Below are 12,304 nucleotides of genomic sequence, written 5' to 3' on the forward strand. Positions count from 1 at the left end.
CTCTAGCTCCTGGACTCGCAGTCATCTTCCAGCGGCCTGGAAGGAATGGCACTCTCATTCTAGGCGGGCGCAGGCCACAAGAAGGGACATGGGTGAGCAGGAGGCGTGGACTGCAGGGGGGACGCTCCTGGTGCCCACCCCCAGCTTCTAGATGGGCAGCTCCTTTCACGTGGCAGAAGCCAGCCCCAACAGGTGCTCTAGCCTGTAGGGCTCTCCGGCTTCCAGCTGCGGATCCCGGGATTTGCCCAGTCCCCATATCCATCATCTGTCGAATGCTGAGCCCAAGACACACAGCAGAAGATTGCAGGAAGCAGAAGAAGGAGGAGGAGGGAGATCAGGAGGGAGGAAAGAGAGGACATGGCCGGGGGCAAGGAGAACAGAAAAGAGACAAGAGCAAGAAATAAGGGGCCCCGTGTGGGCCAGCTAGAGGAAAGGGCCTGCGATTCTGCTGCTCAGCTCCCCGCCGCAGGACCTTCGGAATAAACGACAGACATGTAAGTGGAATTTAATGAAGTCGGACAGAGCTCCCGGGGAGATCAGCATTGAAGACAGTGGGGACCAAAGAGGGGCCAGGGGACAGTTACTCCGAGCAGCAGAGGCAGACATGCGGAATGCTGTCCGGAAGCCCGGGGCGGGCGTGGGCGGCAGGGTGCTGCGGGCAGTTGTGCCAAGGCTGCAGAGGGCGGTGGAGGTCCCCAGGGGAGGGAAGAATTGAGTGCTCATTCGGGGGGTGTCGGCGCAGTAGAGCCAAGGGTGCAGTGGGCCGAGGGTGAGTGACAAAGCGGAACATCCACAGCACTCCGCTCTTTGCGGAGCGTGGTGGGAAGGGCAGGGTGGGGGGATGTGCTGGGGCCTGAGGAAGGAGCAGAATCACTTCTTTCTTGGACTCTTGAATGTCTTTTTTTGCTGTTGTTGTTCCCAGACTAGATTTTCAACATTTTAGGGTTATGGTTTGTATCTTCTACCTCTTTGTTTTGCTCCAAAGCTGACTGATCACCAGATCACGTCGGAGGTTGTTTGCTTGTTTTATAAATACATTTCACTGGATCGCGCTTCAGCTCTTACTCCCTCCAGATTCTGGCTTAATGATTCTAGCAGTGATCACTGGATGTTGAGCAGTTTCTCCTGGCTCAGCTTGCCTGGTAGGACTGTACTTTTAGCTTTTTAGTTTAGCTTTTGCTGCAAGATTCCATTGAAGAAAGTTTGGCAAAGAGAAATAAGGGGATTACCCAGGTGCCTCCAAGGTCGAGCAGTTAGGAGCCCGAGTTAATATCCCTGGACTTGCTACGCTAATTATACAGTTTTCTATTTATTGAATTAATTGAGCTACATGCTGTAGTTATAAAATATAAAGGGATAAGGCTCCATTTCATGTCTCAGTGACCCACCCCTCCCCCCTCTTTTAAGAGTAGAAGCTCTGGAGTCAGACTTCCTGGGCTCACATTCCACCTCAGCCAGTCAGCAGTGGTAACAGCTATGGCCACGTTACTGACCACTTTCCAGAGTTCTCCCAAGGGCCTTGCTTGGCCGTGGCACTGGGGGTATCAATGTTGCAGGTCTTTTCTACGCATCTCTGCATTTTAAGTAATATGAGGGGGTTACTTAACTGCCCTGTGCTCAGCTTCTCCTCTCTAGCTGAACAGCAGGGCCCACACTGGCTGCAGCCTTAGCGGGCCGAGGCCGGGATGAAATGAGATAATCCATGAAAGATGCATGAAATCGCAGCAGACATTGAAAGTGTTCGATAAGAATAATTGTTACCGTTCGTCCTGTTGTGAAGTGTGTGAATTACACTTCCATTAAAGGTAGTCACTGCGGTGGGTCCCCTTGCCAGCATTCAGGAGGGCTGGGATGTAACACCCAGCCGCAGGGAGTCTGTGTGGCAGATGGCCGGGAAAGCTGTGTGCTCTGAGAGCTTTCCCAGGGAGTGCTAGGGAGCCTTGGACCCGAGTATTCAATCACAGAGCCCCATGGCTGGGCCTCTTGGAGGAAGAGGTTCCTCCATGCTCCGTTTCTAGAGTCAACCAGGGACCTTTCTTGCCAGAGGCATGTGTGACCTTTGGTCTCTCCAGTGCTCATCGAGCACCTTCTGTATGCCAGTCCTCCCACCTGATGCTCTGGGGGACCCAGGGAAGAGGATGTGCTCATATCAGAATAGCACTTTGCTGTTAACTAATACTGCCTTACCGAGCACTCACAAAGGTGCTGTGAGATGTGCGTGGTCACTGGTTTGTGGAGGAGAAATCAGGCACCAACATTTGAGGTATTTCCAGATCTTCGGAATAATGCTTCTTGGCTTTGCTGGAGAAGCAGTATATTTACGCAAGGCAAGTAGGTAGCCCCATAACCTTGTGCTTTGGAGGCACCCAAACTACCTCTCGGAGGGGTTTATGTGTGGCAATTTTCCTTATAAAGGAGTGTAACTGTCTCCCTCCTGGTGTTTCTTTTCTTTTTTTTTTTTTTCTTCCTGGTGTTTCTTGAGCACGGCTCTATAGCCGGCCTCCTTCTAAGGAGTTCCCAGGCTAGCTCTTTTCTACCTCGCCGGAACCGTGTGGGTTAGGTACTAGTGCTAGCTCCGTTTCCTCCACTGTCGCTCCTCCAGGAGCCCCCGATGTCCCAAGGACAGGTGCCTTTTCTTCCCTTCCTGCTTTTTTCCAGAACAAAATCATGTTATTCTAACTGGCAGGCGGGGGGCTCCCAAAGGCTCTTATCTCTCCATGGAAAAAACTATTCTCTGCGGAATAGGTCACCCAGCATTTTGCTGAGTAAGTAGGTGGCAGCTCAATGCCCCACAGATGAACCATCATCTCCCTGATGGTTTGCTTTTAATTTAACTCTGCTGATTCTATCTAGGACGGGAACAGGAGAGGCAGATGCACAGACGGCTAAGTGCAGGGACTAGAGAATGAGGCAGGGAGGATCCTGGAATGGGAGGCAGGAGATGGGCAATTCTGATAGATTCGGTGCCACGGGGAGTGCGAGGTGGTACGTGTACTAAATGGAGCTTCTAGAACTTCTGCCCTCCGTGCATCTATGTGTGAGGCTTCAGAGAGGCTGGAGCCAGTGGGGGACCCTGCAGTTCTGTCCGCCTCTTGCTCCTACTCCACCTGCTTCTCTCCAGGAAACTTTTGGGATGGAGTTCCTGCTCAGTGACTTCAATTCCTGAGCAGGGACCACGATGATGACTTTTTTTGGCACCTGTGTCTTCAGTAATGCTGGGTGCCCTGAGAGCTGGTCATAGACACCACCTGCTGGCCTTTTAGACACTTGGAGTCTTGCATTGTGTCAAGGAGGGGGCCCTGGTGGAGGACCTCCCCTGGGTGGAGGGTCCAAGGATCTCTCACAACTGCCTGTGAAACGGTAGTTAACCTCAAAGTTTAAAGTTAAAGACATAGGGAGCGCCTGGGTGGCTCAGTGGGTTAAGCCTCTGCCTTCAGCTCAGGTCATGATCTCAGGGTCCTGGGATCGAGTCCTACACCAGGCTCTCTGCTCACCGGGGAGCCTGCGTCCCCCACCAGCCTACTTGTGATCTCTCTCTGTCAAATAAATAAAATCTTTAAAAAACAAACAAACAACAACAACAACAAAAAATAGGGTCTTCTGAATCCTGCAAACTTCAGAGGAGTTCTCTCTTTGAGTTTTCAAGGAGAAGCTTATATATTTTGCATTCAGCACCTTGCCAATATCCTCTAAATATAAAAAATAGGGCACTACAAGCACTCAGGGCAATAAAGAAGAATGGAGGGCTGACGCCTGCGCCAGCATGGATGGATCTCGAGAACGTGATGTTGAGCAAAAGAAACCACACACTGACAGCGCATGCTCTGTGATTCCATTTACATGCACGTCCACCTGGGGCAAATCTGTAGAGACAGAGGGTGAATGAGTGGTTGCCTGGGGCTGGGAGCAGCAGGCTTAGGAGGGAATGGGGAAGGACGGCAGATGGGTATGGGGTTTCTTTCTTGGGTGGTGTTCCACAATTAGATTATGACGACGGTCGCACAACTCTCTGACTCGCCTAAAAACCATTGACTCGTAAAGTTTAAATGGGTGAGTCGTGTAATATGTTAATTACGTGTCCATTCAGCTGTTTAAAAAACTGGGGGCCTTTTGACAGTTTTAAAAGAAGTAATAACAGTCCTTTGGAAGTAACTGGTGTCTTGTAGAGGCAGGACCCTGGTTGTGACTCGTTGGTCGAGGCCGCTGTCCGGGGGCACGTTCTTGGCTCCCTCCTAGACCAGACTCACGGGCCTACCGCCGAAACCACAGCATGTTTCCGAGGGCTCATCCCAGGGGAATGAAAACTTGGTGTGTGCTAGACATTTTGCCAGGTGCTTTCATTCAGGCTTCCTTTAACCTGCGGCAGCCCTCCCAGTGGGTTTTTTCAGGCTCACATTTTACGCGTGAAGAAATGGGGTTCCCAAAGAGGGGACACAGCCGCGCGGAGCCGCAGCCAGACCCAGCTTGCTGACCCCAGGTTCATTCTCTTCCCTGCATGGTGGAGGGCTGGGTTGAGGAACTTTCTCTCACCTCTTATGTGAGGGGAAATGTCAGCAGCGAGGCAGGAGCCAGGCTCTTGCAGGGACAGATGGCTTAGGAAAATCACCAAAGGGAAGGCCCGTGAGTTCTGGACAAATCCTCTGCAGGCTTGTGTCTTCAGTGGGGAATCTCTGCTCCCTCCGGAAGCAAGGACGACATTCTGCCCTGTTCCCTGCAGCAGCTTTTCCCCGGAGAGAGGTCCTGTGGGAAGAGAACTGTGGGAAAACACGAGGAAGCTTTTCGCGGCCACGTTCCTTGACTGTTGTTAGTTCTTAGTGGAGGCATGTGGATTTCCCTGGAGCCCTCAGCTTTGTCTGTGTCCCGAGTTTGCACGAGTTTGTCACTCTGGGAGCTGTTTTTGGACACGGAGGGAAGCCATCATATTACAGCCACAGGGAACCTGATGTGGTTTGTAAACGATAGTGCTGGCGGATCATACAACGGGACCCTCGGGTGAAATGGGCCGGAGTGAATTCAGGTGGTAGGAGAAGGAAATGGGAAGAGGTCTGTACTCAGTGATGTTCAGACTGGTTCAAGGCATACATATCCGCTCCAAGAGAGATGACTACAAATGGGAATTCTCAGCCCAGACCTACAGAATCTGAAACTCTGGGGGTGATGTCCAGGAACCTGTGTTTTCATAAGCTCTCAAGAGAATTGTTAAACACACTCAAGTTTGAGTAGCTTAGCACTAGACGACCTCACATATACTTGAGGTTGAACAGGAAAATCTGGCCGAGTTCCTGGAAGGGCACCTCCTTCTGTGCTCGGCCCGATCTCGCCGGGAGGAGTGCGAGCTGGAAGGGAGCATTCATTCATTCATCAGAAACGTTTATCGAGCACTTCCTCTACCCAGGCACTCAGTCCCTGCGCTGAGGGAGTTTACATCCTAGTGGGAGAGTCAGATAGCAAACCACGGAAGGGGGGGAACAGGGCAGAGATGACTGCTGATGGGGATGCGATCCTGGGATAGTGATGAGAGGTGAGGATGCCCGAGTAAGAGCCAGGGGACTGGGTTTCCAGAGCGAGAACTGCTGGTGCAAAGGCCCAGAGGTGGGAGGGGTCAGGCAGGTCAAGGAATGAAAACAGCTGGGGGCTGATGGTAGTGAGCAGGGCTCGGGGCAGAGCGTACCACGGTGAGATGAGACCCAGTCCACAGAACGAAGGGAGGGGATTTGAATCTGGATTCTCAGTGTGGTGGACCGCCACCGAAAGACTCATCAGCAGAGTGACAGGATCTGGGGAAAGACTTAAGAAGATCCATCTGGCTGCTTATGCAGAGTGGTGTGGTGGGACGGGCGATGAAGCCAGCAAATGACTAGGGAGATTCTGTGATGGCCACAAAGTCGTATTTTCTTCTCCTCCTTCTCCCCCTTCTCTCCCCCCTCACTCCCCCTTTCTTCTTCCGGCATTGCGGGGGTGGGGGGCACAGTTTAAGAAAATTGGAACTGTTTTGTCAGGGTTTCTATGTTAGCATTTTACAGATGGAACCGACTCGCATTCCCAGTGCACGTCCTCATAGCTTTCATTAGATAATTCTGTATGTGATACAATACCAGCGGTGCGTGGACCCATTTAATTACATATACTATTGCTTATTAAGAAAGAGCATCTCATCAAAAGAAGATTCAGCTTAGAGGCCCACATTTTTGAGACCTATAAAACCAAGCTCCGTGGATTAGCATTTAGCAGCATCTGCAAGATTTGATCCGTTTCAGAAATTCGAGCTCACTAGCATTGCCAGGCTGGCATTTTTTTTTTTAGCGGAGAACTACTTACCTGGGTGTAGACAATCTAATATTTTATTTAGAAGAATGATTCATTGCTTTAGGTGTCTGGAGTCTTCAGTTTTATAGTCTTTGTTGCGTAAGTTTGGTTTGACCTTGGACCAGCCTTTTTGCTTCATATTTTAGTGTCTCGGTGTAGAAGATGGGGAGTAATTGTTCTGGTAAACCGCTTGTCGTCAGGGTAACCGGGTAAGAGCTCTCTGAGATTTGGAGATACAGTACCTCTGCGAAGATCTTGTGGCAGAAGGGAGTAGGAACCAAAAGGTAGCCCCCGTGGTTGGAGAGCAGCGTGCAAGGTGGAGATAATCCAGAGTGATGTTGCAGACGTAGGCAAGGGCCAAGCTGGGCAGAATCTTGTGGCCCTTGCTAGGGACTCGATTCCTTATCTTCCGAGCAAGGGGAGGCTGTGGGAGGATTTAACTAGGTGAATAACAGAAGATCAATAGATGCGCTGTTTCATCCAGTCCTCCTAAGAGAGGTGTGTGGCAGTTCACATCCCCATTTGAAACAGTCCAGAAGCTTAGGGTGCTGGAGATTAAGCCGCTTATCCAAGAGCACATACTGGTAGACGTTGGAGCCAGAGATCAGCTTGGGTCAGCTGGAGTCCGAAGTCCCCTGTCCTCCATCTCAGCCTAATTCAATACCAATATAACAATAACCACCATTTTAAAAGATGCTTTGAACTCTTAAGACGAAAGATCTCCCTTAAATTACAAAGTGGTATTATGCGGCAGAAATATGAGCGGCGTAGAGAGATTGGATATGCCGGGAACCTTTAAAAGCCCCAGTCTGCATGGCTGTGGTCCAGCATCTTCAAGTTCCTTGCCGTCTGGTGGGGACGTCTCACTGGCAGCTATGAACCCACGAAAAGGGCTGGCGGCTCTGGCCAGCCATTTGATACTGCCATTGTCCATAAGGACTCATTGTCCGTGAAATGTGTCCGAGGTACGTGCTTTCAGGGCCTTCGAGCTGGGTGATCAGATCTGGGCAGTGCCTGTGTGGTTTCACCAGGGTAATCATGCACACCATGCCAAGTTTCTGCTTTCTTCCTCTTGGGGAGTCTGCTGTTTTCAGGTGATTCTTAGAAGCTGGTTATAGAGGTCACCATCTCGATTTTGAACCCAAGGAGTCTTGTTCAAGGTTGCAATGGGAAAACAGCTGCTGACGCTGGCCCTTTAGACTTCTGTTGGTGACGACCGTGTCTCTTCTTTTCTAGTTGACCATGTCGTGCCTGAGCCCGGGACAAGCCTGTTGGCAGCCTTCGACCAGTGGAGGGAATGGGCTGACAGCAAGTCGTGCTGTGACTACTCTCTGCACGTGGATATCACTGAGTGGCATAAGGGCATCCAGGAGGAGATGGAGGCCCTGGTGAAGGACCACGGTAGGTTGTGCTGACCAGTCGGCTCTGGGGAGAGTCCCCCTTCAGCGCCTGAGCCGGTGCAGCTCTGTGAAGGATTGCTCTGTGAATCTCGCTAGCAGATCCCTACTGTGCCTCACCTGCTCATCTGCCAGGAGAGAGGGTTGGGCTGCAGCTAGGGCCCACTGGAGGTGACCATACCCAGTGCGGTAGCAGAAGCTTCCGTGGACATGAGAACTTGAGCCTCTCATGGGGACCGGTTCTCATGGAACAGCTGCTCACAGCTTACTGGCTTGAGGGAACTGCACCCAGCCAGATTGCAGAGTTGATACCAAGGATTTGGGCAATCATGGGGCGGGGGCCCAGGATGCTGAGTGGGGGACTCAGGCAAGCTCTTTGTACAGACACATAAGAACCACGATACATTTGAGGGTGAGGAGGCTCTGGGACAACCTGAAGAGTCTTTCTTTTTTTTTTTTTTTAGAAGATTTATTTATTTTATTTTTTTAAGATATTTTATTTGTTTATTTGACAGAGATCACAAGTAGGCAGAGAGGCAGGCAGAGAGAGAAGGGGAAACAGGCTCTCCGCTGAGCAGAGCGCCCAATGCGGGGCTCGATCCCAGGACCCTGAGATCATGACCTGAGCTGAAGGCAGAGGCTTAACCCACTGAGCCACCCAGGCGCCCCTAGAAGATTTATTTTTGTATTTTAGAGGAAGTAAGAGTGGCAGGAGGAGGGGTAGAGGGTGAGAGAGAATGTCAAGCGGACTCCCCTCTGAGCGCAGAGCCGGATGCAGGGCTTGATCTCATGACCTGAGCCAAGACCAAGACTTAGCCATATAACCACCTAAGCCACCCAGGTCTCCAAGTTCTTTTCTATTCCGTAGGACTATTTTAGGGAGTAGGATTCCAGAGGTTGGGCCCTGGAAGATTCACGGGGAGGCTGGAGGAATGGGAACTACCTCAAGGTACTTCTGGGACCGTTTTGTCCACAGGAACCTTGGGAGTTGAGGTGTTATTGCCAAGTCCCATGATCTTCTGGGGTCCTCTTGAGCTTGGCTATAGGCTAGACTCTGGGGGTGACATGTTGACCTCACGGGATCTTAACTGTCAGGGATGCACCTGTTGGTCTCAAGTTCCAAGTTCAAGTTCTCAAGACATCTAGGCTCAGAAGTACCGTGAGCTGTGAATAAAATAGCAGGAGGAAGATCTCCAGGCACCGGTATGGTAGGTATCCATAGACATGGCAGAAAACGCTCAGAATGAAAGCCTGGACTCCTATGACCTTGGGGAATTAACTTAAATTTTTAAAGTCTCAATTAAAAAAAAAATCTCTCACATGGGAGTATTGGACTAGATATCTTTCTTTAGATAAGATTCTTTCTGGTATGAAGATCCATCTAAAAGAAAATAGGGGGGCGCCTGGGTGACTGAGTGGGTTAAGCCTCTGCCTTCAGCTCAGATCGTGATCTCAGGGTCCTGGGATCAAGTCCCGCATCAGGCTCTCTGCTCAGCAGGGAGCCTGCTTCTCCTCTCTCTCTCTCTGCATGCCTCTCTGCCTACTTGTGGTCTCAATCTCTCAGATAAATAAATAAAATCTGTAAAAAAAGAGAAAAGAAAAGAAAAGAAAATAGGTCACCCTTGACCTTTCTTATTTTTGAGAATACTGAGGCTTCAGGGCGTTTAACTTTCCATACTGAAAGTGAATTGACTTTAGATCAGCCAGGAGGGTTACCATAGCAGCTGTTGCCTGGCAGGAGAGAAAGGTTGGGGTGTCCCGAGCCACTGAACCTGGGGCAACGTCTAGCACCCCAGGTAGCTTGAATTAAGCTCGAGGACTAGAAGGTTGTCAGTGCAGTGGTTTATGTTTGTGATGGATGTGGGGCAGGGATGTCTGGTCTGGTGCCTCGGTAACAAGGACTCTGAAATGCCAGGGTGAGAATTGCAACATGGGCTTGTTGGACCCTTTCTTACTTAAAAGTTTTCTAAAAAATCAGCTTGGAGTAGTCTATTTACCAAAGACAAGGCATTTATTACAGATCTTTACGCCCCGAATCTTCTCATTCATGTTCTTAAAGGCACAACAGTTGAGGGCAGCTTTTACTTTTTAATTTTTTAAATTGTGGTAAAATACAGCATAACCTAAATTTTACCATCTGAGTCACTTTTAAATGTACAGTCCGGTGACATCAAGTATGTCTGCGTTGTGCAATCATTATACTACCCATCCCCAGAACTTTTAATCTTTCCAAACAGGAACTCCATACCTGTTAAACACAAACCCCAACCCCTCACCCCCGCCCCCTCCTCTACCCCCTGGTAAAGCCCAATTCTCTGTCTCTGTAAGTCTGACATATTAATGGAGTCCTGCATGTCTGTCCTTTAATGACCGGCATATTTTCCTTCACATCGTGTCCTCAGGGTTCATCCATGTGACAGGATTTCCGTCCTGTTGTGTGGCTGTATGACATTTCTTGTATCCATTCATCTGTCAGTGGACACTTCTGCCCTTTGGCTGTTGTGAGTAACAGCGCTGTGTATCTGGATGGGTGTACAAAGTGGGCAACTTCCAGTTTCAATAAATTTAGAGAAGAACTGTCAGGATACTAAAAAGAACTTTTGCACCCCAGTCTTAGTTTTTTTGTTTTTTGTTTTAACCAGTTCTTTATGTTTTATGTCATGTGCTTTATCCTTCTTTCTCTGCTCTCTGTGTCTCTCTCCTGTCCTTCCTCTTTGTCTCTCTCTCTATACACATATGCACTATATCATATCTTTCTTATTTGCTTCCGGATTATTTGGTTTATGCATTAAAGTCACATTTCCGCCTCTATTTTCTCTATCCACTAGGGGTAAATTCCTTCCTCGTGTACATGGCTTTCAAGGATCGCTTCCAGCTAACTGATTCCCAGGTAAGGAAAGTTGGCTTTCTGCCCAAGCTCATGGGCATTTAGTACATTGGGGCCAATGCTGTTGTCTTGGAAGCTGCCTCCAGAGTATGTATGTCCCTCAGCTTTGTGGGAAATGACTAGTGGATGAGGGCCCTGGCGTAGCTTTACCTTTAGGGAGGGTATGACCCCAGTGTCCTGCCTCCCCCCCGACTGGTGTTCCACCAGGCTCTGGAGTAGGCCTTGGAGCGCCCTCTTTGGGACAGCATGGCCCAGAGGTGTCCTCCATGAGCCTCTCCTACTCCCCGTCCTTTAGGTCATGCTGCCTCTTGATTCCTCAGTGGTCCTGCTCTGCCACGGGGGGCCAGAAGCCTTGACCTTGGGGCTTGTCAAGAGAACTAGCTTGAGTAGGAGCAGCTGTGGGTGCTGTTTCTGACTCCTGTGACTGGCAGGGGCGTGGCTGTGCTTGTAAACGGGGAGATGGAAACCCCTGTCTCTGTTTTCCCCCCCAGATCTATGAAGTCCTGAGCGTGATCCGGGATATCGGTGCGATTGCCCAAGTCCACGCAGAGAACGGTGACATCATTGCAGAGGTACGGTGCTTTCCTCTTCGTTCGTGGTGTCTTCATGACCTACAGGGCGAGCGGCGGGCTCAGGAAAGGGAAGGCACTCTGTAGCCCAGCTGCAAGGAGGAAAGGCAGGGTGACCTGGTGCCATTGTCCTAGGGCCCGGGGCTGGCAGTCCCACTGGCAGCATGGATGTTGGTGACACACACCTTCCTGTGTTTTACGGACACCCCACCTGTTCCCTTTCCACAGAGGAGCCATTCTGCCTGGTGCTGGCATGGAGCTGCCTCCCGGGTGGGCGGGATGGGTGACCCCACGCAGACATTTGACACTGTGGCCCAGGGCTGGGCACACATGGGGTTTCAGCATCCCAGGGGAAGAGCTGAACACACTTGGGAGCTCAGGTAGGGCTGGGGACAGTGTAGTGAGACCTTCTATTCCTGAGGTCCTGGGATGAGGGCTGAGTGGTCAGCAGGGTTGTTTTTTACATCTTGCCTGCGTAACTTTTTGGGTCAAAGATCTCTAGCGATCAGAACCATGTGCAGTCCAGCTCTCACTGATGGCCTGGCTTTCTTTCAACCTTGCAGGAACAGCAGAGGATCCTGGATCTGGGCATCACGGGCCCTGAGGGTCATGTGCTGAGCCGGCCTGAGGAGGTGAACATCTGTTGAATGGGACATGTGACTCAGTGTCCCCTGGGGCTGCCAGAGGCACATAGAACCCTCTTCCCATCGAGATTGCGGCTTCTCAGGATCTGAATTTGGGCCCTCTGAGAAGTCACAGGTTACATGTGTGGGTGTCTATGTAGGCAATGCAAGGTCCTTGCCTGAGCTGTGGAGGAGAGCCATGGGGGTTGTTTAGCCTGGAGGCTCTTGTGTCTCTGAGCTGCCACGTCCTTTCGTGGGTAGACACGAACAGCTTCTTAGTAGCCTCCTGCAGTGTGGGTTTCATGGTTCATAACGTGGAGCCTTCAGAATCTCACCATCGCCAGGATGTCGTCACGGGGATCTACAAGCTCTTCTAAATTGCTAAAAGGCATAAGGAGAATTGTCAGTTTTTCCATGGTAGGTCTGAGCGGGATATCAGCAGAGAGGGGCAGATGATCTTCCAGACCCGGAGGGATCGCTGAGAACAGGAGCACTAGCAGGCTGAGAGTCACTGTCTTGGAT

At 50.6% G+C, this 12,304-nt stretch overlaps 1 protein-coding gene across 2 annotated transcripts in view; it reads left to right on the forward strand.

Moving 5' to 3' along the window:
• The window catches only part of DPYSL2 (dihydropyrimidinase like 2), a 127,660-nt gene that overhangs the window by 89,354 nt on the left and 26,002 nt on the right, over window positions 1–12,304 (forward strand). For both annotated transcript variants that reach the window (XM_045994851.1, XM_045994861.1), the window contains exons 4-7: window positions 7,543–7,707; window positions 10,532–10,593; window positions 11,082–11,162; window positions 11,723–11,791. In XM_045994851.1, the coding sequence (XP_045850807.1) occupies window positions 7,543–7,707; window positions 10,532–10,593; window positions 11,082–11,162; window positions 11,723–11,791 (377 nt within the window). The remainder of the gene's footprint in view (window positions 1–7,542; window positions 7,708–10,531; window positions 10,594–11,081; window positions 11,163–11,722; window positions 11,792–12,304) is intronic.

Source organism: Meles meles, chromosome 2 (genome assembly GCF_922984935.1).
Source record: "Meles meles chromosome 2, mMelMel3.1 paternal haplotype, whole genome shotgun sequence".
Lineage (NCBI taxonomy): Eukaryota > Metazoa > Chordata > Mammalia > Carnivora > Mustelidae > Meles > Meles meles.